Consider the following 27,606-nt stretch of genomic DNA (forward strand, 5'->3'; position numbering starts at 1 on the left):
ACACAATTTTGGATCAATTTTTGATATTTTTTCAAAAATGAACCAATGTGTTGGATGACTCCTGGGTCATATAAGGAGGTTTGAAACCATAAGACACCGATAAAGATGTCCATAAGTATCAAGAATGAGTTTTGACTATATTTTGAAATTCATGAAATATAGTGATGTCGCGCGCGCGTCATGTAAGTGTAATAATGTGATGTGACTTGACTGTAGTGATGTCATATATTTATAATGATCTGATGTCATAATTATATTGAACTGATGTGACTTGACAATAGTGATGTCATATACAAAGCATTTATAATGGTGTCATTTATATATAAGTATATTGAAGCGATGTGACTTGACTATAATGATCGATGTCATGAAAGTATATATGAAGGGATGTGACTTGACTATAATGATGTAACATTATGAAAATAAATTTTTAATGATGTGATGTCATATAATATGACATGACTTGACAATAATGATGCCATAAAAATATAATTAGGCTACATAAGTGATGTAATATGGGTAAAATAGTGATGTGATGCAACCATAATAGTGATGTGATTTGACAATAGTAATGGAAATGAACACATTACAAACATGAATAGTGACTATTCACATGTGTGTTGATTGATAGGAATAGTGACTATTCATTGTTACCATTCACATGTGTGTTGATTGACAATTGTAATGGTGAATAGTGATTATTCATTGTTACTATTCACTGCACATGTGTGTTGATTTGTAATGTAAGTATCATATCTAATATCATGTAAACATTCACCAACAATCCAAACTATTCCCCAACCACCCTGTTTTGGGATCAATCACCATATTCTCGGCCCTAGTCCCGAACCTCAAAAAAGGCACAATAAGGGAAATATATATGGGATGTAAATTAAAAGTGTTAAACCCCCCCTCTTACTCCCAACCTTTTACCCATCTTCTGGATTGTTTCAACAAATTTTCATATTTTTCCAATTACTGCCTTAATCTGTATTATTTCCCTTTTTAGGCCCACAAAAAAATATTGTCTAGAAAAATAAAAGTGTCAAAATGTAGATTAATACCCATTCTTTGGATCCCACCAAAAAAAAAGGGGTGTTATTATCACATTTTTCACAAGTTTTGACCCATTATTGTGTTACTGTCAGTCGGGTGTTCACTAAGACTTTACAAGAGGTACAATATAAAGCTCTATAGGGGAAGGTGGGCAACTTAATGTTGAATAGCTATAATACAGTTATTCAATGTTGATTACTTCTCCGGACCTGAGGTAGGTTGTGTGCATTGCCAGACGCTAGGAAGAATGATCACAAAAATCACACCGGGGGCAAGGCGGAAAATATGACGGTGTCATAGCTTTGAGGCCGGGAGACCCGCCCATATGCTTGGAACGATGCAGACGCGACCTCAAATCGGAAGACTTATTTATTTACCCGAAGTTGGAAGAAGTTAAGAGATGAAGAAAGAAAGAAAAGTTAAAACCAGGATTCCATTTGCCCTAGGGAGTATGGCTTGCCCAAGTAGGGGCATGCTTGACCAGTCCATTAGAATACATTGCCTAGACCACCTGCTCGAGTTACTTACTTTGATTGGCGCGAGATATTCTCAAGTTGCAAAATTAAACAAATTTTGTAGTGTAACATTGAGCTACAACACGTGAGATTATTGGCTCATAGATCACTTACAATTTTGAAACCCAGGCCATCCATAGACTAATTAATGCCCGCATTAGCTTTCCATCCGTATTTAACAATCAACAACAAATGAAAGATTCAAGCATGCCTTCATTTTCTCCCCATACAATGATTTGCTAATAAGAACAGAGAAATGTCTATAATTTGAGAAAGGAAAGATAGGAACCACTTTCAATTCACTAGAACAAATTAACTATATAAATATGGAGTATAATAATACTATAGTAGTTGTAGTAGTAGTTTCATCCTAACCATATGATTGTTATGAACACACCACGGTTGATAAATAATATTATCACCTAATTACTTATCTGCAAGCCTAGATTTATACACGTTTTAAGTGCTTGCCAAAAAATTAAACATACTTGCCAAGAATTACAATATACTAGCTTAGCTAGTAACAAAATCACACAACTATAAATCTACTTGTACGAACGTCCCATCCACAACTCCGATAAACACGACAATCCGACGACTACACAGTCTACACTTCACTTCAATTCAATTCCGATCCTATACAACATTTAATTTGCTTCTTTTCCAAGTCGTTCCCTTAGGATCTTCACTCCCATGTACCTACACAATAACAAAAATTAATTAAAGAATGGTTATTTTTTGCCATTGTAACGTTTTATAATTCTTCCTAGGAGAAATAATCTAGGTTAATTAAGAAATTATAAGACTATGCATTTTTAGTTACCTTCCCAACATCATGACAGTGGCTTGAGGGTTGGTTCCGGGGGATGTTGTAAAGGTGGAGCCGTCAACAACTCGTAGCCTATCAACACCGAGAACTCGATAGTCGGGGGCCACCACCCTGCCAACGTGGCACCCTCCATGGTAATGCCAAATGGTAATCACAGTATCCTTGCAAAACTGCTCTATGAACTTAGTGTCATTGGTTTGCTTAGGGATTAGGTTAATATTGGCCTTAACACTCATGTTAAGCAACTTTTCGGTTGTTTCCACATCAAACCCTGTGTTGCTAATAAAGTGTGAAGATTTTACTAAGTTTTCGATTATTCGAATGCCCTCGACACAACGTTGTAGGTCTCGGGGGTGGCTGAAGTAATTGAAGGTGACAGCCGGGTTGTTTTCGACGTTGGTATCTATGAGCTTAAGTTGTCCCTTGGACTTGGGCACGGCTATCTTCTCTAGGATGAAACCGCCTTTGAATGCTTCGAAGGGTAAGTCTTTCTTGGTGTCTTTATAGGCTTGGATTGCTTCTTTTGTCCTTTGCTTTGGAGGAATTGTAGAGAGTTGACCAATCTGTTCATTCATGCAAAAAATGTAAGTCTTGCTTAGACCAAGACATAAGTTACGTTACCTCAAAATTGGAAAACTTTATTGGTTTCATTTTAAAAACTTGACTCAAAAGTGATCACATCAAAAACTAATCCCAATTGATGCTTTAGGTTAAATATAAATAATAAATCTCGAACAAACTGTGCAATTATTTTGAAACAGAGGATGTTAATTTGATGGTCCTGTCATAATTGAGATTTTTATGGGACCATAATAATATATAACTTCATTCATTCTATATAAAATTGAAGATGATAAATTAGCAATTTAGGAAAGGTGGTGACAAAAACACAAACTAACCTCGGCAGAGGCAAGACCATGGTGGCACTGGATGCTATCTCTCCCCTGACCGAACCCGCTGCTAGCTTCAATGTACACTCCCTTCTTGGTGATCCCAACTGTTTGAATCAATGACTGCTTTACATGATTCTTCACCGGAACGAAAATTGTGTTCATTGGGTTATCTTGCATGCCTTCTCCTACAAACTTGTTGTGATGAACTAGTGGGATGTTCAATTTTTTGAGATCTTCTTTGGGTCCAATACCACTTAGAAGAAGTAATTGTGGACTTCCAATTGCCCCACTTGTCACAAATATTTCACTTCCTCTCCTTTTTGATATGAATGCTTCATGTTGTTTCCCATTTTCATCTTTGAAGATCACCCCTACCGCCTTTGGCCTTTTTCCTGTTTAATCGTACACCATGTAATATGTATGTGTTAAACACGGTCTATAAAGAAAAAAACGTGTGAATCAATTAAATAAAGACGTAGTACTTTATATAAATTGATGTGTAAAAACGTACAAGAAATAACACACTATTAGAAAATGATTTTAATATAAAACCTACCATGCATCTATATTGATGAATAATTAATTGAAACAATGTGAAAGTTATTTTACACGTAAATTTTGCCCAATTTTTATAATAATAATAATAATAATAATAATAATAATAATAATAATAATAATAATAATAATAATAATAAGGGTTTAAGCTTCCAAATTTGGTGGTGAGACATGAATGAAAATATGCTAGTAATGATATTATGTAGTGTACCTCTAGTGTCAAACGTGAGTTTCCGGACGGTTGCATGGATGAGGACGTGAATATTTTTGGGGTTGGCGGAAGCCAAGAGCTCAGCTGCAGTGTGGCGCCGGCCACTCTCCTCGAAAATCGTGCCACCAACCTTGGTTCCATATTTATGATCAAAGGTGAATCCATTGAAAGGTGAGACCCCAACATCTAAGAGGGCATCCCTAACTGCTTTTTGCCAAGGTGCAAGATTAGGCTTTTGCACAATTTGTTTCTCAACCCAAGGGTACGATTCATTCACTAGCTTCGGATCCCATCCAACCCTCTTTACATAACTGCACATTAGTAATTATGCTCAGTTTTATATGAACATGCATATATTTTATCATCATGCATATAATTAATACGAAATTTATTTTAGTACGTAGTATAATGTATTGATCAATTCAATTATTGCTTAGTCAATTATCAAAACATTTCTTAATTTTCACAACTGTAATTAAGTCATGTAGTATTCAATAATGCATAATTGCATATTGTCCAGGTTTTGAATCTTATTATGAGCTATATCACTCATTTCAACTAAGATAAATTCTAATGAAGTCTAATAAGTAATACGAGTAAGTTCTAAGATAAGTTTAGATAAGTATAAATCAAGTGAATTGAATACATCCTAAGAGTTTTGATGTACTCCTTGCTCTATACTTTGCATTCATTTCAAAGTATCGTCATTTAACTTTACACAAAGTTTAATATGTTGAAATACTTGACGAAGGTATCAATAATAACATATATTCCATGTCATCCTACTTCAACGTTTATATTCCTAACATGATGAAAACAAATTAAATAATATAGTAAAACTGGGTTAAACCCCGTGCAAATGCACGGATCTTGAATAAGGGTCTATTCACTTTAGCTTAATTTCAGTTCAGTTTAGTTCATAGCTTAGTTCTATAAATGTGAACGTGCCCTAATTATAATAATTATATAATTGCCGAAGGCGTCCTTGGGGTGATGTGAGAGAAAATATTTCTAGTTATAATGTGTAAGTTGATATTTAAGGAAGTTTACTTTAGATTTTATATAAAGCAATCTTTATTTGTATATAATAATGATTTTTTTTTTTTGGCAAGTAAATTTGGCGGGAAATTTTTTAATAACACGTTGCCAAGTGTTTCCTTAGATTCGCTTATAGTAGTGTGTAATTGATATTATGATAAATGTATATAAGTAATTAGGGTGATGATCTTATCCAGTACGTGCGTTGTAGGAGGGAGAAGAGCCACATGCATTAAGAAGGAAATGTAGTTGTTGAGTTGAATGTTAGGTATGTATTAGTGGTAGGATGAAAAGCAACAAACACACAATAGGACTGAAATAAATGCTCTTTACTTGCTATTTTTACGATAAACCATCTTCTAACTTTATAAAGCACTTAATTACTAAGTAACAAAACAAGTATATTCAATTTTTTGTAATATTCAAGTATAGATATATTTATATACATTAAAAATTAACATTTGGCCTGGTAAGACGATAAAGAAACCCTCGAATAAAAGAGGATACGAAGTAAAATATTCTCATTTAAAAAAAATTGATAGCTAGTTGCTGTATAGTTATTTTTGAACTCCATATGATCACATTTTAGCAATCTAATATTATTTGATAAGACGTCAAATAAAACTCTAGAAACTAGTCGATCTAGCTAGGTTAACCAATGGACTTTGATCAGCCAAATTGTACATTTTTCATATTTCCCAAATCATATATAGCTTAAAACAATTTATTCAACAGTATCTATGCGTTGAAATTACTCATAATAATTTCTCCTCTATAGTAATGAAAGTGGTAGATAAAAGTTGTAAATGATCTCATAAAGAGTGAAAGGTGTACAAAGTAATTGAATTCTGGCCTCGTGATTTCTAAGCCCACCCAATTGCTAACCAAGTGAGAATTTCATGAGTTGTCAAACAAATTAATGGGGACCTAAGCTAGGCTATATTATAATATATGAGTTGTAAATTACTATTTTTGGGTACCTGAGAATCTGAGATATCCATATCAATACACAAAGGTGTTTCTTATGTTTTTCGTCCATAGATAGGTGGTGTTCAAGTTAAAAAAAAAAAAAATTGTAGGTTCAGTAAATTCATCTCATCAGATCATCCACCATATATGCACGATTAATAATTAAGGGTCGGTTTCGCTATTCAATTCCTTCAGGTTAATGAATATATGCATTAATTTTATTTTTTATTTAACTAGTACGGAGTAATATATTTATGAAAAACCAATCATTATAGATGTCATATTAAATTACAATGTTTTCATTTTTTTTTTTTTTGAATAACCACTAGAGCTACGTTTTGTAAGCATACACATTTGAATTGCTTATTAGGATGACGGTTTGAAATAATGAATATTGTTATTGTTTGTAATAAATACTTGTAGTTGTAATCAAATTATTAGTCCTTAAAAAAGTGTCACGATCATCAGCCAGCTTAGGGATATTTGTTTACAACTTCATAATTCATTGATTAAGAACTTCTTATAGGGTGATATGAAGACCAATTGAAGTGACAACTTTCATTATCACGAGGAAAATTAATGAGACTTGCATGGTCTTTATCCTACATAAACAACATATAATAGTCATAATCAGCTGTTTACCTTAATTGAAACCTGGTATTAGTTTCTTGGTTGTAATAAATTGTGTCACATTTTATAAAGTTTGACTGACCGATCAAGACATCAAAGAAAAATGCATACTTATTGGTTGTTGACTGACCGATATGATAAATTTACCCTTTTTTACCCAAATTTATTCACCCTTTCTTATGTTACCAGTTACTACTTGGGTGTATACATATAATGTGAGGTTTGATAAACGTACTACAAAGAAAAAAAATGCAGATTATATATTTTTGGCATGTGTTTTCTAAGGAAAATTATCTAGCTGTTGTACATGTTATAGTCTTTAGTATGATTTGATCACCTAGGCTTTAAACTCTAATTATTGCCAAGTTAATATACACTTTTAAATATACAACTTTTGAGTAGTTTGTTGGAAATTAAAGTGATAAAATTAATTAGTGGCCATATTTTCTATCTCACTATAGCCGCCCTCTTAGTACTCTAACTTGCTAACCATAGAAAAACAATTAAAAAAAAAAAAACAAACACACACACACAAACATTAATTGAAATTCATTTGAACACGCAATTTATAGTCACAATGGCAATATATGAGTAACATGACAAATTGTCAATAAGAAATGGACAAGTCCTCTAGGACAAGATGAAACATAAAATCAGATAACGTTTCCATGATAGTAATTGAAACTAAACTGAAATATATATTAAGACGATCTAAAATGAGAAACATAATCAACATAGAGTCGAAGATTGATGGACATACCTTGAGCTAGCCCTAGTGTAGAAGCCAGCATTAATGCAAGTGCCACCACCTAAAACTCTAGCCCTTGAGTTAAAAACACCATCGGTAGAAATAAAGCATTGAGAAGCCGAGGTTGGTGAGGTGTCAGCCAATGATATGTGGAAATTTTGCATATAACTCACATTAAAGTTGTTAAAGGGAACACCTCCTCTTTCTAAGACTAGTACTTTATAATGTTGTGATAGGGTGGCTGCCAAGGGACACCCTGCCGTCCCACCCCCTACTATTATGTAGTCATACCCTCCTCCGATCCTCGGCGATGATGATTTTCCACCATCCGATGGTGTTGTTGATGGTGATGAGAATGTGCTCGCCCGTCTAATAAACGGGTACTTGTACTCCGAGTTTGTTCTTCTATTACCTGCAAATTAAAACTGATTTCCTTCAAAAATAATACTCTAGGTTATATCCAATCCCAAAAACCCTTCCTTAATAGTAATAAATATAAAATGTGGGTCAAAGTTAATTAGAGACATGAAATAAAAATATGGCATAAAGTACTAGATTATTATAAAATTTAAATTTTTTTTAATATAAGATTTTTAAGAGAGATAGAGAGTTGACCTTGAGAAGAAGAAGAAGCAGAGGTTGTTAAGAAGAGGAAGATTAAAGAAATGAGGAAGAAATGAGGAGAAGAACGGAAACCCATTATAATAGACTAAAAATGAGAGGGAAAATGAATATTGATATCTGAGAAAATACAAGTAGATCGACTGCAGCTTACTGCAAACTTCTCTGCAACTGACTTGTGGCTTCCCCCCATTAGCCTCTTCTCAACTTATATACACCTTCAAAACACTTGACACTTTAGACTTTCGGGCCCACTTTTTAAAGGGTTTATCTCCCTAACTCAGGCCGAGTTGATTTGTGAAAAGTTTTTAGTTTAATTAATTTTTCTCATTATTTATTCAAAAAATAAATAAAATTGCTCACATTATAGATATTTCATATATACTACGGAGCACAATCTATTTTGTAATAATCGTTGCACTTTGACTTTTGCATTATTTTTATGCTTACTTTGACTTTTTTTTTATCAATATATAATACTCCGAAAATATACGTTGCCATGTAAAATATTTATAGATTTATCTTTATATATTTTTTTAATATATTAACCTTTTATATTTCTTAACAATATATAATTACAAATATTATTGGTCAAAGTTGTGCTTTGACATGTGTCAGTCAGAGTGTTACAATTATTATGAAACAGAGAAGTATAATAAACACAGCTTTTAGGGTTATAAATAAATATTAAATACAATTTTAAAAATGTTCATGATAAAATTATACATCAATTGGTGTTACTAATTACTAAATAATTCTCCCTCAAATGAAGAAAGGTTTTTTTCTTCGTTCCTTTTTAGGAGAATTTTTCACTATGGAAAAAATTGTAGTGTTATTATTAACTTTAGAAAAATAAAATTTAAATAAAACATTGTATGAGTTAGTAGAATAGTAGTAGTAGCATGTAGCTTAAGCTTATTGTGTGTGAGGAGTTGGTATGTTTTACAGTTTTACTTAAGTCGTTGGATTGGTATGTATATATTAAATGCGGAGAGGTATAAGAATGTTAAATGGTGTAATGAATGGTAGCGTTGGAGTAGGAATAGCTGCCCGCGCTTGATTTACTCATCCACTCCATCCTCATGTGTAAAACTGTGTTTGTTTAATTTATATGTATCATACTATTATAACATGAGATCATTGGAAACTTATTTGTACCAATACTCTATATATATGCAGGTGCCTTATCTAATAATGATATATAAATGACTTGTACTAACTCACTTACCGAGCAAAGATTGGTTCACTTAGTAAACACCTTATCTAGATAGAGCTAGGGTTAGATCGAATCTTATCAAGTGAGAATACTCCCCTTCCCCCACCCACATTTGGAGGTAGTCAACTCTAGCAGGAAACACCTATGCAAGTACTTTAGGTTGAGATAGATATAGAGTAATTAATTAAGAGAAATATCAAATACAATTGGGTCATACAAAATGCCTGGAATCCAACGTGCAAATTATTTAAAAGTTTGTAAATATTATAAAATAAAGTCAAATGGTATTAACTACGGAGTAAAATAAAAAAAAAAAACAGAAGAAGTAATAAAATATGAATACAAAATTGGCATATATAGAATATTGGAAATAATAGAGGAGAACTTAAAAAAAAGATATAAAACACAAAAAAAAAAAAAAAAAAAAAAAAAAAAAAAGTTAGAAATTGGGATAATGAAGGTTGAATGAATATAATTAAAGTATGCATTAGATTCTTGGATATTGAAGGATGCAATGAACTTATGAACAGGGGAGGAATTGAACAAAGCATAGGTGAAAATGTGAAATCATGTGATCGTGACATGTAACTTTGGATTGGAGCTGACAGAGTGACACCTTCCACATGAGCTTACTTTATTATTACCAGTACATTGTGCTATCCATTAATTATATACCTCTCTATTGGCTTTCACCAAATTGTAATTTTTTTTGGGGTAATTTTCATTATTTTATTTGTGTTTTGACTTTTTGAAGTTTTCGACATATGTAGAAATTTGTTAATTATTATTATTATAAAAAAAATAAAAAATAAAAATAAAAAAAAAAACGTACAAATTCAATCAATTTACAAGAAATTGGTGGGGAGCGAGATACAAATTGGGTCCCCACCCGGCACCCCTCTAGCTATAGCGAACCCGATCTTGTTGAAAATGTGAGCAGCTGCACGAGCACCAATATCCTAAGTCTTAGCGAACACCTGAACCCGATTCAGCAATGCAATAGCATCCTTCTCTAATTCCTCCAATGAAGGAAAGGAGAAAGGTAGAAAACCATATATAGCCAATAACCCTGACGTAGGGAGATTAGCTGCTCGGTTCAACGAAGAAGTGCAACATTGTAAAGCTTGATTTTTAGTTTTTCAAGGGTAATGTTTTCTACTAGTCGGGCTCCCGGATTCAAATTGCTTAATAACACATATTTTCGGAAATGAAAACGGGCCAACGAGTCCAAATCACTACCACACCGTGATCGAATTTTAAGCCATCCGAGTAACCAAGTTTGTTTAATGCTTGAAAATATTTAAACATTATTTTTCAAATTTTAATTTTGTTTTACTTTCATATTAGAGCTTTGTTTAGACTATTAAAGATGAAGTTATTATTATTATTATTACTAGTATTATTTTGTCTACTCTCTTTTTAGGAATTCGTCCTTATTCTACTAGTCTACTTAAGCATAGATGGGTTAGCAAACAAAGCCTTGACTTTAGGTCATAAACGATTGAGGAGCCACTTGATTAATTAGGCTTTGATTAATCAATATGTATGAGTTAAGCTTATTTATGATATATTGTCGTGGATAATAACTAGCTTAGTTGGTTAAATGTAATGAACGATACTTAAGACCTAAGAGATCAAAGCATGTATGATGTATGTCCATTATTTTTTTTTCCAAGTAGTTCTTATCTTTATACGGAAATAAATAAAAACTAAAAATTTGTTGCCAATCAGAGAGTTCTTAATTAACTTACAAGCGATGAAGATAAATCAATTCAACCATACATGACCTAAACCGAGTCCAATGAATTTTGGTGTGGATCTTATTCGATTTCATTTAGCTTTGGGTATGATTTGATATAGCATGCACTATGCACCTTATCAATGTTATTAGGTCTTAATTGGTAAAGCAATTGATCATAAGACAATAATAATACTCCTACGGTCCTACCTATTAGTCTTTTACAGAACTCATACCATAGCTAACTAAGGATGGAGTAGATGATTTCAACAACAATATTAATGACGGCATTCACATTGCTAACATAATTCATAGGGTAGCATGCATCGTGCATAATGCTTGAAATGCCACACTTAATACTTTCTCTAGGAATCTTGGAGGAGATCGAGCAGTAATATTATCTTTAACTTTTAGCTAGTCGACATTCATTTAGTTAATGAAACCAAATAATGGGAAATATTTTATGAACACGTCATCGACATGATATAAAGTTAAAAGCCATTTTCAATAGCACAAAAATTGGCACACAACCTTGGGTGAGAGTGGAGGGAGTGTTTGGTGCATAAATTAACATTCCGGTTTTATTGGCTAAAAGGTTAGTTACAATCTTTACGTTAGCATTTGCTCAACATTTAATTGACATTATTTCATGCGTCACACCTCAATTACTCTAGTAGACCCAAACACATCTTATTGTTGTGATTTTTATATATTTATTTATTAATTAATTTGTTTTTTTGGAAAAGGGTTGTTGGAGGGGACAGCAGAGCATAGTTATATATTGCATTATTCTTACTCGTAGATGATTTTATTGGGGTCCAAATAATTCCAAGTATAATTTTTTCTGTTGCTCAATATTTTTAATGGATGATATTGCCTCTTGTATAACAGTACAACACTAAACTTAAATCCACCACATATTACTCTTTAGCTTAGGTCTCTTGTATGTACTCCGTCTTTAATCGAATCGAGCCTATATGATGATTAAATAACCTACATATTATGCATTATCAAATAAATTATAAATGTATATATGTATAGTGTAACACTTCGTATTATGAATGCATCATCAAACATCTTAATTATACGCTTTGTGTCATTCATTACTAAACAAGTAAATTATGAACTCATACATCTTATATACAGAGTACTTCGTGTTAGGCTATTAAATTGTTCTGCGATAGTCAGTCTGCATTGCATATTGCTAAAAACCCGGTGTTTCACGAACGAACAAAGCATATTGAAGTTGCTTGTCACTTTGTTCGAGATGCTATCATAGATGGACTCATTGATCCCTCATATGTTCCTACTCATGTTCAATTGGCCGATATCTTCACCAAAGCATTGGGCAAATCGCAATTTGAACATCTCCTTCCCAAGTTGGGTGTCTTGACTCCACCCGCTCCAACTTGAGGGGGGGTGTTAGGAAAGATTAGGAGAATATAATTCATTGTTATCATCTAAGTTAGTTTCCTTAATTATAGCCTTAATTCACTCAAGATAATTCTTAGAATATCTTGTGATGTTATCTTAGGAAACTATGTACTCTACTTATATGATTTGAGATCAATGAGAACATTCAAGCTTTGAGCCCTAATTACTTTGACACTTCGTATTATGCATTATCAAATTAAAGCATCAAACATGTAAATTATGAACTTATGTGAAGTACTTTCATATATAGAGTACATAATAACTAGTTACATTTATTAATTTACTTCGTACTTATTTATTCTTAGAAAGAGGTGTGTTTATAAAAAAAATACGAGTATTTACTATAAACTTCATGATGAAGTAGAATATATCTTGGAAAAGAAAATCTGAAATACTGTAGTTATGTATGCTCTCTCATATATTCATCAGACACTTAAGATTTGGAATTACTCCATATGTCCTATAAAGTTGCTACATCTGGATTTGGTATGATAAATAACATTCATTAATTATATCATCTACCATTATTTATTATTCAGACTTTGCATTTTAGTCCACAATTTTGATGTCATTTGAGAAAGAAAAAAAAAAAAAAACAAACAAACAAACTTTTATGGTATAGCTACTGCATGATGCGCATGCAATATAGTATACTACACCATCGATCACTATTGTTCTTCTTACTTTAACTGTTTTTTTATTAAATTTCTAAATTATACAAACAAATTAAATACGGATGAAGGGAGTATCTAAATTTTGTTTATTTATACCATACAGCTTGGGTTATAGTAACATGAATAAATAACTGCATCACATGGATAAAGAAAAAGCTTTAAATTGATTATAGTAATAGTACTTGCATCAACAACTATTGTTAATAAAATGAGGAAATTATCTACTTGCTTTTTGTGGCTAATTTTTATTATTTAAAAATTTATAATATGAAACTATGAAAGAAAACATAATTGTACACGTGGAAAACAATCCAAAAAAAAGTGAAGGACAATCAAGTGTACACGTGGACAATTGTTTAAGTAAGATCTTGTGTATGCAATCATGTTATCATCATTTATCAAGTTAGCTAAGTCTTAATCTTATTTTTTTGGACAAGAGTCTTAATCTAATAATACTGTAGCAATAATAGATTGAATATGGGACTTACAAGGTCATTTCATTATATTATTAATTAGTATCCAAATGCCAATTATTGTGTATTGGACACAAGGGTGTACCAATTCTAGGTTTGTTTACCTACACACTTGTGTGCTCAAAAATGGGCATGCATCATCGAGCTGAATGTCAATTCATTCAATTCGAAGAGTAGCTCGATAATCTAGCACGAGGGTACAATAATATGTCACAATATCTTTACGTACATATATAGTTCCATATTAACACGTATAATTCAAAACAGTAATATTGATTGGATCACAAGATTAACGAAACTATATATTCATTACATTATAGTTTGAAACTTACATTATAGTTTGAAACTTATGCAAAGTAGGCCGGATTATCAATTTGAAGATATTACATGCACATATCTACCAAAGAAATTAGAATTAGCATGCATAATTGAAGGGGTTAAATCCTGTATGTGTTGGAAAACCTTATAATATTAGGATATATTACTTACAAATTGCACAAGTATTTTATGTAAATTGATTATAAATTAAATCAACCAAAAAAAAAATTAAAAAAAATTATTTACGTTTTTTTAACTTGCTTGCAAAGTTTCTTTCTGAAATAAATGTAGGATCTCTATAAGATTAATTTTACACACCTATATCTTATACCAATTCAACTAATTTAACCACTGGTCCACTAAACTAAATCACAACAACCCATCAATAAATTGAAAGAAAAAAAAAAAGTAGACATGAAAAATCAAAATAAGTATAATGTTGTTATTTATTTATAGGAAGAATGCAGCACATATTAAAGAAGTCACACTCAATCCAAAATGTATGCCAGAGTATTACAAGTATATTTTCACCTTTCTGAGAGGGCACTATTCTCTCCACTAAATTATTACTCCATTAAACAGTTTAACAAATTTGGAAAATTAAATTAAATTAATATGACCCACCAAAATTATTATTGCATTAAATGTACATTTATCTGTTTATTTTGAAGTTGTAATAATATTTCCAATATTCTTGAGGCTTGTCCTACATGCATGAGAGGGCCCAACCAAAAAAAAAAAAAGGAAAAATTTAATGGCTCAACTGTGTACAACTAATCAAAGCATAAACCTTTTGTTTTATTTCAATAGTTATGCATGCAACTCCCAAAAGCAACTCTTTTCAATTTTCATATATATATATATATATATATATATATATATATATATATATATATATATATATATATATATATTCTAAGGTTTTCTTGATGAACATAGGAGGCGACATTATATTCTAAATTAGAATAATAACTTCTCGGAATGGACTAGACTTTATAGTTTTCTCAAACATTGTTATAATTAGTTGTAGTGTTGTTCAGATCATTTAGTGTACATCTACCACTACACTGATCCAGAAACAAAAATATGTTATTACATCCTAGTCTATGTATTTGTACTAAATGCTGTGAAGCTGCATGTAATACATCTATAATATAACTAATTAATCAAATTAAATCATAATAACCTCTTTGTATATAATTTATAAGTTATGCATGCATGCATGCAACTTCCCAAAGCTAATAACCTAGCTAAATCCAAGACAGATTTGGATATATTATATTTATAACTCAGATTATTTCATAGTTCGTTTATGTAGAGGCATTTTAAGGTTTTCTTGAATAAATTCATCAAAAACAATGTTCATTTTACATTTACTTTTACATCTACTACATACCAAAATATATGAATAGATAAGTACTAGTCTTATCTATTTGTACTTGGTACTAAGTTTATTTGTTGTGCAACACTGTAAAAATATAATGCAACACGTACTGAATATGATATGAATAATATAGTTTCATTATTATTACTCAAGTTTTGAACCCTAGGTTGATAGCCTCGTACGTGTCACTCTGTCACTTGGCTGAGATTAAACAAATTCTCAGAGATGGTAGGATCAAAAAGAATAAATTTCAAGGAATTTGGAAGGTAAAACATACTCCACAAGCTAAGTTAAATAAATAAAAGGGAAATGATGTTTATACGTGTGATATGCATAAAGAATGGGGGGAAATTGTACGGATTACTGCAGTAAATTAAATATGGTTGGTTAAGTAAGTTAATGGGTAGCTGTTTGGGGACAAGCAAGTGAATGCAAAGAGTACTTATATTTCCCACATGTTAAGGTGGTTTAGCACTTACCACATTACCTCTTAACTTATCAATGGTCTGACATTTCGTTTGGTATCAACCATTGTATTAAATTCAGGACACTTAGCTTGTGTCATGTAATTTTCTACTTCAATTCGTCTATCGGAGGAGTATGTTATGGGTTTATTATTGTGGTGGAGTGGAAATCCACGATTTAGGCTCTAGCTTTTGGGCAGAGCACAGCAGAGGTCAACAGAGCATAGCATATATGTATAGTAGTTTATCCGATCCGTTGACATTTAATTTCACATGAAATAATTCATGTGATTAATAGTATACTAAGTACTCTAGGTAATACGATTGGTACTAAATACTCCATAATTAGCCGCAATTTTGGATAATGAGATTGAGTCATCATAGTAAACACAAATTTCAAGACCTAAAAGTTGCCATATTTTTTGTTTTTGGGACTTGAAGAAGACAGTATAAGCTGTGAAGTTTTGTGTTTCCTCCTTAAACATATGCTTGAATTGAGGAAATACAGCACCAATTAGATAACTAAGGTGGAAATTATTTTCATCACTACAATAGATCAATAAACCTTTTCATTGAAGATATGAACAAGAGTGTAAATCATGGTGACATGAAAATTGTACACAAAATGTTCAAAATGCAAAAGTTGTACGGTTTATTTGTTATATATTTATTAGATTATAATTTGTTTTTGTAAACGTTTCATAAGTAATTTATAAAGATGGAGAAATTGCATAATGCACAATAAGATTAACATTTAAAAATGAGTATTTTACAAGCTTAATCCAAGAATAAGAAGAGGGTTTATAGGCATATATTAAATAGCACCAATGTTCTTGAGACCAAGTACAACACCAACACCAATGATGTGACCAACAGTGCCACAAGCAAGAGTGTCTGCAAGTGTAAAACCAGCAGGGTCACCAGTTTGTAGTCCAGAGTCTCTTACTTCCAATTTCAATCCAGCTGTTGCTTTCCTATTGGCTGATGGTGCTAGCCCAAATCTTCCAGCAAACAACATTAGTGTTGTTGAAGTCACCATTATCTGTCCATCAACCACATTCATTATTCATTTATCAGTATTTATGGTCTCCCCACAACTCGCAAGAAGAGTACTAGGATAGGATGTTCGGAAAATGTTGTCAATATTCCTTGGTTATTTTTTAAATCGAGAATTGTGAATAATCCACCTAGAATAAAAGGTTTCTAAGTGAAATCGTGTCATATATTTCGTATTACGAAATCACACAGTAGAGGCATAAGAAAATTAATCTTTACTACAAGTATGTACAAGAACAATAGATGAGCTTCAACTTACCAAGTTGGTGGATGAGCCAATGAAATCACCACATCGTGCACCCAATGCACCCTTTCCTTTGCCCCTCATTGGCAGAGTTGCAGACTGCAAAAATTGCAAATAAACACAAAAATCAGACAGATCAATTGACTTTTTTTAGTAAATCACAAATCACTGTAACAAGTCCCAAAATAGTCCTTGTACAACAATGCTATTGCTAGATACAAAAGCCCCGAATAAAATCATACAATCATTCGGTGTTAATGTTTCATATTTTCAAATATAACATTATACTAATGGCGCGACAAATAAATATATTAAAATAACATACATAAATATGCAATTTGAAGTAACAAGAGAATGAGGAAAGAGTTATAAAGACAAACCAAGCTTTTGACAGGGAAAGAAGCTTGCTGGGGTCTAAGCCCAGTGAAGTGTGGAAGAGAAGTCATTACAACTGATGCCATTGAAGATTGTTTCAAAGAATTATTTCCAAATCAATGGCAAATTATTAAAGCTCAACAAATTTTTTAGTGGGGGTGAAGTTTGTTTCAAAGATCTTAAAAATGGTGGGATGCTACTACTTTCATCACAACCACATAACTTGTTGTGTGGCTAACTTGATGTTGGATTAACTATATTCATTACTTGCTTACATGGCATTGTGCTATTGGTTGTCTCAACTTAGGATAAGATGCTCAATGGATAAATTATACTTGTACAATACCTATTATTGCTTCAATATTATTGTAATTTCTGAATACATTGTCTATTTATACATGTAAAAGGAGGTAAAAAAAAAAAATACAAACTTCATCTGAAATTTAGAAGATTGTTTCATAAATGAAAGTGAATGTTAATTGTGATAGTTTAACTCCATTTCTTAATTATAATTTCCAATCAAATGAGATAATAATTAGAGAAACAACGAAGAAAATATCATTTTCACCTCCGATTCTTTCCCCCCTCTGGTGCATCAGCAAGTATCGCAGGGCGCACATTTTGGCAAATCAAATTACTCTTGAAAATATCCCGTCAAAAAAGAAAAAAAAAAAAAAAATTACTCTTGAAAATAATACTCCTTAAATACAAGTATAAATAATGAAGTATTTGAGACTATCAGCGTATAGTTGGACTCTTGTGACTTGGGAAGCGATTTTCTGAGTTTTGGGTGAGGGAACTGAGAAAACAAGAAGCCGAAAAAGAAAAGAAAAAAAAAAAAAAGCATTATATAGCCTTTTATAAAAACCAAATAAAGGAAGATTAAATAAGTAATAAGCAGAGCACATTTCTTTAGACAACAAATCTAAATCCAATAGTAGTATATCCGTCCACTTATATAATTGCTCATATCATTCTCAAGATCTCAACTACTACGTATTACGCAAGAAAATTTCTTTTCAAACTACAATGGAACTTTTACAAAAAAATGACAAGCTGAGGCACAACCACTTTAGACATATGGACCAAAACCATACAGGATCATCATCTAACAGACCCATAACACGCAAGGAGAGGGGAGAAAAAGAGAACAAGGAAAATGAAAAAACTATATCAACGGGTTCTCCATAAGAGACCCGGGACCTGTGCATGTGACATGTAGACAAAAATCGATGCCTTCAACCAATCATCATCTGTGTTTCATACAGCTTGCTATAATGGTTGGCATATATGACCAAGTACAAATCTGCATCCCTTGATTAAGAAGCAGCACAAGCTTATAGGGGTAAATCAGAGTCTCAGAACATTTCCTCCATGCAATCAAACTAATCCATCTAATCTTCCTTTGAAGCACTTGAATACTCTGCTCCGTTTTCATTTGTTGTTACATGGGAAGAACCAGTCGATGAAACACCGTCAGAATTTACACCACCTCTAAAGCTGTTAGCTGCTAGGGGTGGATTTGTGTGAGCACCAGCAGTTGCTGGTCTGTTTCCTTGCTCAGCTAAGTTTTTGAGCATGTTCATAACAGTGGGTAAAACTCTGGTTGACAAGGAAAGGAATCCAGGAAGCTGTAAGGAGGGAAAAAAAAAAAAACACAGAATCAGGCTAACATAGTGCACAGACAAAACAACAATATACAGAAAACACAGCAAGTAGTGCTCAAATGCTACATTTTTTCTCCTTAAATTTACTTTCTAGACATGAGCAACATGCTACATCTACATTTCTGTCTCCAACATCGCTCTAATCTATTCAAGTTCTGACATGAAATATAGCAGTTGATGTTAAAATTAGGAACAGTAATAGCCTGACTGATCAGAGATGCAATAACTGAGGTCCTATCAATTATTCAATTGTATACAATAAGCAAAAGCAAAAATACCAGTACACAACATGCACAAAAGAGACTTCAATTAATATAATTTTGACCAATAAAACTTACAACGCCATGACGGAATTCATTTGATACATCCATTTGCACCCACAATGCTTTGCTTACTAGAAAGGCAACAAAGAGGACGAGAAGATAAAGTGGATTCCTGACAAAAGATGAAACACTAACAGTGAGCAAAAAAAACGAAACATATGAATGGAGAAATTAATGAACATATTGAGAAAGTTGTACCTTAAAAGAGTCATGAACTCATTAAAACCTAAAATGAGCATGGCAGCGATTGCCCATGGAGGTGGCAACCAGTTGTTGCTACGCCTGCTGGCCTCCTGAAAAATTAAAAATAGCAATATATGTGAAAAAGACAAGCTCTGGTACACATGCTACTTTGGAAAATAATCAGCAGGTCAAAGTAACCGCTTTTGTTATTGGTAAAACAAAATAACAGTCAAAAACATAATTCAAGACTCAAGGAGATGAGTTCATGCCTGAGCAGCAATGGCCTGACTAACAGTATATTCGGTCTCCATCTGGAATTGCCTCCACAATTGTTTGCACTGGACAGGAGTTATCAATGTCTTCGACGATGGAATCTACATTCAAAATATAGAGCTGTCAGCTGGGGTGAAATTTTCAAATGATGACTAGAATCATAGTCACCAGACACCTTTTTCCCAATGATTTCAAACAGCAGATAAAAGGGAGTGACAAATTTCTATAAAAATGACTACTCTAAAACACAATTCTAAACAGTAGAACACTAGACCAAACTGATGAGTGCAGACTCAGTAAGCTACTAAGCTTTTTAAAAAATGTTGGAGTTTACCAACATTGGCTATTTTGCTGGACAGCAAAACAATACATGATACAAAGTCCTTGACTAGTTAGCTCGACATGAATGAGAAATTTAGATAACAAAAACTCAGACCAACCCCCTCCCCGGGTTCTATAGCTTTTATAAAAAAAAATACCATAGCTTTTGTATTCCAAATCGTTTCATCTCTCTACAACTGAGGTTGCATGTGTGAGATTGACCTCAACTTAGTCAAATCCATGACCACCAAAGTACCAAACAATCATTGAAGAAAAGCTAATCATTTAAAATCCGAGATTTGTGATAAAGATATAGTTGCAAGAAGCATATGGTTCTAAGCAACATAGCAGGTCACAAATTTGAGCTCCTATATAATTTACCATCTAGGCTAATGCCGCTAATGAAAATTTAAAAGTGAACAATATATTAATCTAACAGCACTTAAAAGTAAAAGAAGCACACCTTCTCCCAGCTGCTTGATGCTAGCGGATCAGACACTGTCAGACTCCTGTCACTAGAATTACTTTTATCCACCAAAGCAAGAACTAATGTTTTGTCAATATCATCAGATTCGTCATCCAACCGAATTGCAGCCAGCACAGAGAGCAGTTTAAGGGACTGCAAAAGAATTTTGCATTACAAACGTAGATTAGTATAATATTTTATATTACAATGAGGAAACCAAATACATATAACATAATTTCACCAAAATATCATACCGCAGAACGAGCAAGTTTTGTAATAGCCTTAATATCCTCTTTCCCAGTCCAAACCCGCGGCATGGAGTCGGAGTCATGGCTAAACAACATCGTGAATCTAAACAAGGGGAGGGGGAAATCATAATCAGCGCTCTCAAAGAAACTGAAATGAATTTTTATTAGTACAATAGCACATTCATAATATTCAGCCCTTACCTATCCTTCATACGGATCAATATCTTTCCTGCTTCTTCCTTGGCTTTTCCCTCAACCACACCTCTTGCATAATCCTCCAGTCTTGCTAACATTTTGTCTCTGGTTACATCATCCAAATCAAAACCAGAAAGATCATTAGCAAGGCCAGAAACTGCTGACTGAGTCTCACGTCGAAGAAGTTTTTTAATTGATGGCCAGGTCTCATCATTTGCACCATCCAAAAGTGCCTCAACAGGCCCTGCAAGAGCCTCGTTTAATTTTGCCTGCATTGGTCACAGTCAATGAAATGTTAAAGATCAATTTTAACAATGTATTTAGACAAGAATACAAAGCTCCACAGAATTAGTTATTCCACAATAAATTAACCAAGGACATTCAAGAACTATTATATCATTGTAAAAGTTACTGTAGGTATGTTGGTTCACTTTGCACAATAATTTTGAAAAGAAGTAAATAATTAGAAGGCCTTAGGATAGATATATTCAGAAGGAGATAAAAGCCTGATAAATGGTTTTCTTCAATGCATATGGTACAATCCTCTATCTTGTTTTGCAAGGTAATTAACTATTAGACTGGCCAAGACTACAAGCATTTCACCCAACCTCAGGCTCCAGCAACCTATTTAGATGTTGCTCAATGACATAAGGAGATAGGGATCATTGGTAGCTTGCGAGTTCTCCTTGAAAAGATTCTCTAGTTCACCTTGAAAAGATTCTCTAGTTCACCTTGAAAAGGTTTTGAAGATTTATTCTTAAAAATAAAAAAAGGGAATTTGGAAAGAGATAATAACAGTAAATGTCAGGTATCATGAGAAGAATGGAATATGGAGCTAAAGAGCGTTGGTAGCTCTCAACCTTTTTTAAATCTAAAGATCTTTACAGTAACTCATAAGAATCCGCAAAACGAGGAAAAAGAGGTGTTATGGGCTAACAGCTACATACAGCCCAATTGAGATGAAAATCTGACAGTTAAATTACCAAAAAAAAACACATCACAAAGACATGATAGATAACTGGAAGTAATACCTCATAACTGGAAGTTAGTTCAGCCAATTTAGCAGCACGAACAGTAGCAACATATTCATCCAAATCACGGACAAGCTTGGACCTCATTTTAGAAGTATCCCAGCTTGCTTGTTCAACCACAGCATCTGCACAAAGAAAAGGTAAATTTTTAAGTTCACTTCATAAAGATTTTCATGATAAAATTAAACTATAAATAACTTTTTCTTCATACAATAACAAATCACCAGTTTAAAAGGAAATAGGTAACATATCTCCCAAATGGCTTATTCAATCGTAGTAATGTGCAAAACTACAAACTATAAGATCACAATATTAACAATTTCAGAGTAAAATCAAATTTGACATAAGTCTCTTTCTATAATAGCGAAAAACTTGATTTTACTAATATATTGGCTTTAGTCTCCCTTGCAACACAAAGACAATCCTACCAAAAAGGTACCCTCAGGCCACACAACCTCATTGATGGCTAAAGGATAAGTACTGATGTAAGCACATCACATTCACCTTGCCACCTTGGATACCATGTAGGGTAAAAAATAAATGCAGGTAAGTTCATAGTAAATAAAAAGGTTTTACCTGCACATCCTTCATCAAATAGATTCATAAATGTCTGTTTGCATCTGTGTGAAGCAGCAGAAAACCCTTCCCCGCTATTCAAAGCTTTGTCAAACGCTTCCTTAAACTTCTCTACTGTTCCAGACCGTACATGTCCCAAAATGGAATGGAAAGCCGGTTGAACAAGCTAATACAAGTCAGAAGAAAAGAGAGATACAGTGAGCATCGATAAGGTACATATACAAAGGAGAAAAAACCGTTATTAGCTGCAAGACTGATTGAAATTACATTGACACGTGCAGTTTCAAAAAATACAAGATATAAAAGAACGTCAAAGCTAGCTAGCTAGCCTAGTTTCACTCCCATACATAACATATATTACTCAGCAGAAGTACAAAATATTTGTAAGTTTAGAAGAGGATAGATGACTTTACTTGCAGTAATTTATCTTCTAAATGCCTCCTCTTGGACGTTCTAACACCCTCATCAAAATATATAACCTCTGAATCGTACCTGATTGGAGGATAGAAAGTACAAGTAACTAAATATAACCACAAAACAAGAGAGGATGAACAAATAGCAAGATACAAAGAAACACAACAGAAATCCAAAAGCTGTTCCTTGACGAAATATTCCCAGTGAGAAAGAAAAACAAAAATACTGAACACACAAGAAAATACCCTTTCAAGGGAGGCGACACGATGACAACAGAATTTGAAAAAAAATAAATACTCACTCAGATAAACAGTCCCCAATAATTGAACTTAGCTTCTTTCCAAATCCAGCAACAGGGCCGGATTGCGAGGCCTCTTCTAGCTGAAGCCAATCCTGCAAATATAGTAGCAAATAGACCAGCAGAAGTAAGAAATGCAGCAAGAAAAGAGAGATCATCAACAAAAGATAACAGATGAGGGGATCATAAATCAATTAATACCTGATTTTGGGTAAAGTTGCTATACTTTTCATTGGCAATTTCTTCACAGCGAACTGTAGCCACCATGACCTATTAAGGAATTGAGCCATGAGCACTAATGACATCTTACAACATAGCCTTGATGCCTAAGTAGAATGAGTTAAATCAATTACTTTGTGCGCAGGAAGGTCAAGGTCCCTGTTTTCCTTGATTACTTGCCATATCTGTTGAGCACTGAAAGAAAAGCCTGAAGCAGGCACAACTCCCCGGCGATCTCCAGCAAGCCCGCCAGGAGCTATAGATTGGTAGAATCTCTGCCTCAAATTAGCAACCTTCATCCATTTACAGGATGTCAGACAGAGTATACTAATGTCCATACATTAGTCAATTAACCAAATTTGAGTGAGATATTGCAGTTCGAGATTTAGTCTAGCTTCTAGAAACAAGATCAACTTAATAGGATTCCCAAAGAAACTTTATATCGGAAATAAGAGAAATACACACCATTTTCTAAGGCACCTTTTACAACACTCCCACTTCAAACAGGCATTATTAAGACAGAATGAGAGAGGGGTGGGGGATCTAAGTGACATACCTGCTCTTTAAAAAGCTCTTCTTTCTCTTCGTAACTGGAAAGAGCGACAACTTCAACCTGGCAAAGTTGACAGCAAATGTGACAAGACACTCTCGTTAGTAAAATCTTCTAGAGGTTCTAGAGTTGAATTGACGTTCCACAACATGAAGCTGAAAGATTAGCTTACATTGAAAAATTCACTCAGGGGTGTATCTTTATGTGCTTGTGGCTTAGGAACCGAATCCCATATCTAGCAGGAGAAATATGGTTAGAAAATATTAATGTCACAGTTGGTCATGGAATGAAAAAGAACAAATTAATCACCTTTTGAATATCTTCTCGCAGAACTGGTTCAAGATTTTCAAGGGGCGTCTGGTACAAAGTAGAGATACTGGTCAAGCTCTAAAATTTGCCAACATTCACTATTCACGGATTAAGTTAATTACAGAAAGAAATAGAAGATAAACTCACTCTTGTCTTATCACGTATCACAAACATCAGAGTTGTTTTACGAGGACTGAACAACCGCATCATCACCTATAAGAAATTACCCGCAGAAATAAAAATTAATGCTTGCGCAATCTATACATCAATCAATGTACAAGCAGAATGGCTGCAGGTCTGATAAAGCATGCTTTCAGATAGAGAAAACAAATAGAACTAAATTAAGGAACAATGTTGTACTTGGAAAACAGTCTTCAATAGCGGTTTATTTGCTGCCTGTTCACGTCCTATGTCATGGCACCACCTACATCAATTACAGATTTACTGAGCAAATTCACATATAAGAAAATATATATATATATATATATATATATATATATATATATATATATATATATAAAGTGAAGAAAAGAAAATAAAGAAAGTCAAAAAAAAAATCAGGAAAGCAGAACAAGTAGTTTATGCACTTACATGTTTATAAGCACTATATCGGAAACAGCAAGAGCGAAGAGAGCACTTTGTTTTTCAAAAGCAGTATCGTCCTAGACATGTCAAGTAGAGGACTTCAGTAAGGGCTTAGATTTTTTAATCTAAATCATACCAATGAAAATGAATGAAACAGTCTAAAGCTGAAGACAAATAAACAAGAAATGGTAATCACCTCTCCTCTCTCTCTGCCATCTGTACCCTCCAAATCCATTACTAGAGTACAGGGCTCAATACCAACACATTTCGCTAACCAAATACCTTTGGTTGTCTGAGACCTTAATAACATAGAATTCCGTCAATATGACTAGTTTATCTTTGGTAACAAACACAATTAAGAACATATCAAATTACCTTCCTCTAAATGCATCCATCTCCCTGAAGTTGGTTCCAAATAAATTATTCAATAGTGTACTTTTCCCTGTAGTAGGAAAAAAAATGCGATCACTAAATATGACGCAGCCACCTTAGCCATATAAAACATTAAAACCACTGTGCAAGTATTAAAGGGGTACAGAATTTCTTTAAATAAATTAAGTGCGACTAGAGTAGAGAAGTTTGTAAAAAAAGTTCAGCTAATAGACAGCATAGCCAAGAAACATTAGTTTAAAGATATACATACAAGTACATCTTAAGATGCATAAATTGGTAAATCTAATGCACTTAGTTTGTTCAAGCAATACTCCATACATTGTAAAGTTATAAAACAGCATTTATTTAAATATAAGCTAAATTAAATTTTTCAGCAAAATTAAATAAAAAAAAGTGATACATACCACTGCTTTGTGGACCCATGATGGAGACTATGGCATATGAAAGTCCACATTCTGCCAGCCTTACTCCTTTCAAAAAATTCTCGAGCCCAGCTACATTGAACATACCATCTCCATCGATCAGCTGGGTAGAACAACACCTATCATCATTATCTGAGAAAAATAGACATAACCTTAGTAAGGCAATACATTCATGTTCTAAAAGCTTGGCGTGAATGTTAAACATAAATAAGATTTCTTGATAATCTGCTCCGGATTATCGGTTTGAAGAAGATAATATAATTTTTGCTTCTTCCACCAGCCATTAAGACATCACTAGAAGCAATCTTGATAAGCACTAAATTTCAACCAATGTCCATTAATCAATACACCACTACACTGTTTTAACACTTTTTGTGACCGAATACAATATAAGAGCTTCAATTTCATCTACAAAAGTACACAGATAGATTTCATATTGCTTCTAATCTCCAAACATTCTATAAGTTTTGAAAAACCAACCAAATTTCATGATTAAAACAAAAACAGAACTAGAATCTTACCAGTGAAAGCACACTAGCAGGAAAACCCATTAAAATTACGATCACCAAGTTCATAAACACCCCAAAAAAAAAAAAAAAAAAAAAAAAAAAAAAGTTTCTAAATAATTCACCTTCCAACAGTAAAATAAAAATTGGAAATTCAAAGAACCCAGTTCATAAATTTAAAGTCTTTATCACTTCCCCCAACATTTAAGCCAAACACTAGCCATTTCATGATCCCCAATTACTCAAAATTAGGGCAATTAACAGCAGACTTTATAGAAATAAAAACCTAAATTAATTAAAATCCCAAACACCTGAAAATCACATATAAAGCAATTGCATGAGAAACGGCGCGATTAACCCCGCATTTAAAATTAAACAAAAAATTAAAAACCGACATTAAATTTAATCTAGAAACGGAACAAAACCGAAGTAACATCATCAATTGTAAAAAAAAAAATGGAAACAAAGTTAATAGAATTGAATTCAATTAGATCAAACAAAAACGTCAAATTAAATTAAAAAATATGACGAGTTAATAGAAATATACCCATTTAGACAAATCTGATCCGATTGCACACGAGGTTGAAGAAGAAGGATCGAAGAAGAAGCGGGAAGAAAGAGAAAATTAGGAGAGAGAAAATAAAAGGGGGAAGATGACGATCTCGTCTGTGTGTATAGGGGGTGTGAAGAAGGAGATTTGTAGAGATTATTTTTTTAATTAAATGCGTCCGTCGTTGTTGTATTGGTATTCTCTCCCAGAAATTTAATACCCAGTTTTATTTTTAAAAAATAATTTATAAACTTTACTCAAGATTTTAATAATGTATGCATCATTGTTTTTGCTATTTTTACTATAAACAGTAAAATCTTAGATTTCCAATTTTAGTGATACTACTATGAAACAAATTCTACTTCCTCGTAAGTTTGTGGTCAAGTTTATATTTTGATTTTGAATGAGATAAGATGAATGAATCAAAGTCGAGCTAGTGAAACTTTTGAGAAATTTGGGATAAGATTAGAAAAAAGCAAACTTCTTAATTCATTTACGGGGATATTATTCAATTGTATTAGCTCCAAGTTACAAGGTGATATTCTAGTTGCCAAAAAAAAAGTTACAAGGTGATATTCTCATTACTTACATTGAGATGGGGGAGGTAACAACTTATTTGTTGTTTTAAGCATACAT

The 27,606-nt window shown here is 33.0% G+C and overlaps 3 protein-coding genes across 3 annotated transcripts; all 3 read right to left on the reverse strand.

The window, feature by feature from the left end:
• Positions 1 to 1,807: 1,807 nt before the first annotated feature.
• LOC145616549 (protein HOTHEAD-like) lies at positions 1,808 to 8,252 on the reverse strand. Its single transcript, XM_081671295.1, has 6 exons — positions 8,060 to 8,252; positions 7,457 to 7,856; positions 4,060 to 4,370; positions 3,300 to 3,685; positions 2,395 to 2,963; positions 1,808 to 2,270 (listed from the first exon to the last, which is right to left on the reverse strand). Exons 1-6 carry the CDS (start codon positions 8,142 to 8,144, stop codon positions 2,219 to 2,221), a joined length of 1,803 nt encoding a protein of 600 aa, XP_081527421.1. The 5' UTR covers positions 8,145 to 8,252; the 3' UTR covers positions 1,808 to 2,218.
• An 8,241-nt stretch (positions 8,253 to 16,493) lies between these two features.
• On the reverse strand, positions 16,494 to 17,648 carry LOC145617760 (photosystem I reaction center subunit psaK, chloroplastic-like). Its single transcript, XM_081672508.1, has 3 exons — positions 17,447 to 17,648; positions 17,082 to 17,165; positions 16,494 to 16,808 (listed from the first exon to the last, which is right to left on the reverse strand). Exons 1-3 carry the CDS (start codon positions 17,525 to 17,527, stop codon positions 16,581 to 16,583), a joined length of 393 nt encoding a protein of 130 aa, XP_081528634.1. The 5' UTR covers positions 17,528 to 17,648; the 3' UTR covers positions 16,494 to 16,580.
• A 719-nt stretch (positions 17,649 to 18,367) lies between these two features.
• On the reverse strand, positions 18,368 to 27,155 carry LOC145617758 (protein ROOT HAIR DEFECTIVE 3-like). Its single transcript, XM_081672507.1, has 23 exons — positions 26,968 to 27,155; positions 25,897 to 26,046; positions 25,475 to 25,541; positions 25,296 to 25,398; positions 25,106 to 25,176; positions 24,875 to 24,938; positions 24,662 to 24,727; positions 24,515 to 24,562; positions 24,378 to 24,440; positions 24,212 to 24,268; positions 23,790 to 23,948; positions 23,638 to 23,706; positions 23,440 to 23,531; positions 23,138 to 23,216; positions 22,725 to 22,890; positions 22,149 to 22,273; positions 21,124 to 21,386; positions 20,929 to 21,025; positions 20,672 to 20,827; positions 19,884 to 19,988; positions 19,630 to 19,724; positions 19,447 to 19,543; positions 18,368 to 19,072 (listed from the first exon to the last, which is right to left on the reverse strand). The coding sequence occupies exons 1-23, from the start codon at positions 26,969 to 26,971 to the stop codon at positions 18,836 to 18,838; spliced, it is 2,433 nt and encodes an 810-aa protein (XP_081528633.1). The 5' UTR covers positions 26,972 to 27,155; the 3' UTR covers positions 18,368 to 18,835.
• Positions 27,156 to 27,606: the final 451 nt, after the last annotated feature.

Source organism: Chenopodium album, chromosome 26 (assembly GCF_948465745.1).
Source record: "Chenopodium album chromosome 26, dcCheAlbu1.1, whole genome shotgun sequence".
NCBI classification, from domain to species: domain Eukaryota; kingdom Viridiplantae; phylum Streptophyta; class Magnoliopsida; order Caryophyllales; family Amaranthaceae; genus Chenopodium; species Chenopodium album.

Bases quoted from the DNA above. Each gene is read 5' to 3' on its own strand.
- LOC145616549 (XM_081671295.1), bottom strand. From the start codon at position 8,144: ATGGGTTTCCGTTCTTCTCCTCATTTCTTCCTCATTTCTTTAATCTTC. The intron at 7,857-8,059 runs GTCAACTCTCTA...TTTAATTTGCAG, and splicing joins TGCTTCTTCTTCTTCTCAAG to GTAATAGAAGAACAAACTCG. The intron at 3,686-4,059 runs GTACACTACATA...ACGATTAAACAG, and splicing joins ACTCACGTTTGACACTAGAG to GAAAAAGGCCAAAGGCGGTA.
- LOC145617760 (XM_081672508.1), bottom strand. From the start codon at position 17,527: ATGGCATCAGTTGTAATGACTTCTCTTCCACACTTCACTGGGCTTAGA. The intron at 17,166-17,446 runs GTTTGTCTTTAT...CAATTTTTGCAG, and splicing joins CTTTCCCTGTCAAAAGCTTG to TCTGCAACTCTGCCAATGAG. The intron at 16,809-17,081 runs GTAAGTTGAAGC...GTTGATGGACAG, and splicing joins TTGGCTCATCCACCAACTTG to ATAATGGTGACTTCAACAAC.
- LOC145617758 (XM_081672507.1), bottom strand. The intron at 23,949-24,211 runs GTATGTCACTTA...AAATGGATGAAG, and splicing joins AAGAGCTTTTTAAAGAGCAG to GTTGCTAATTTGAGGCAGAG. The intron at 19,989-20,671 runs GTGTGCTTCTTT...TTTTGAATGTAG, and splicing joins CATCAAGCAGCTGGGAGAAG to ATTCCATCGTCGAAGACATT.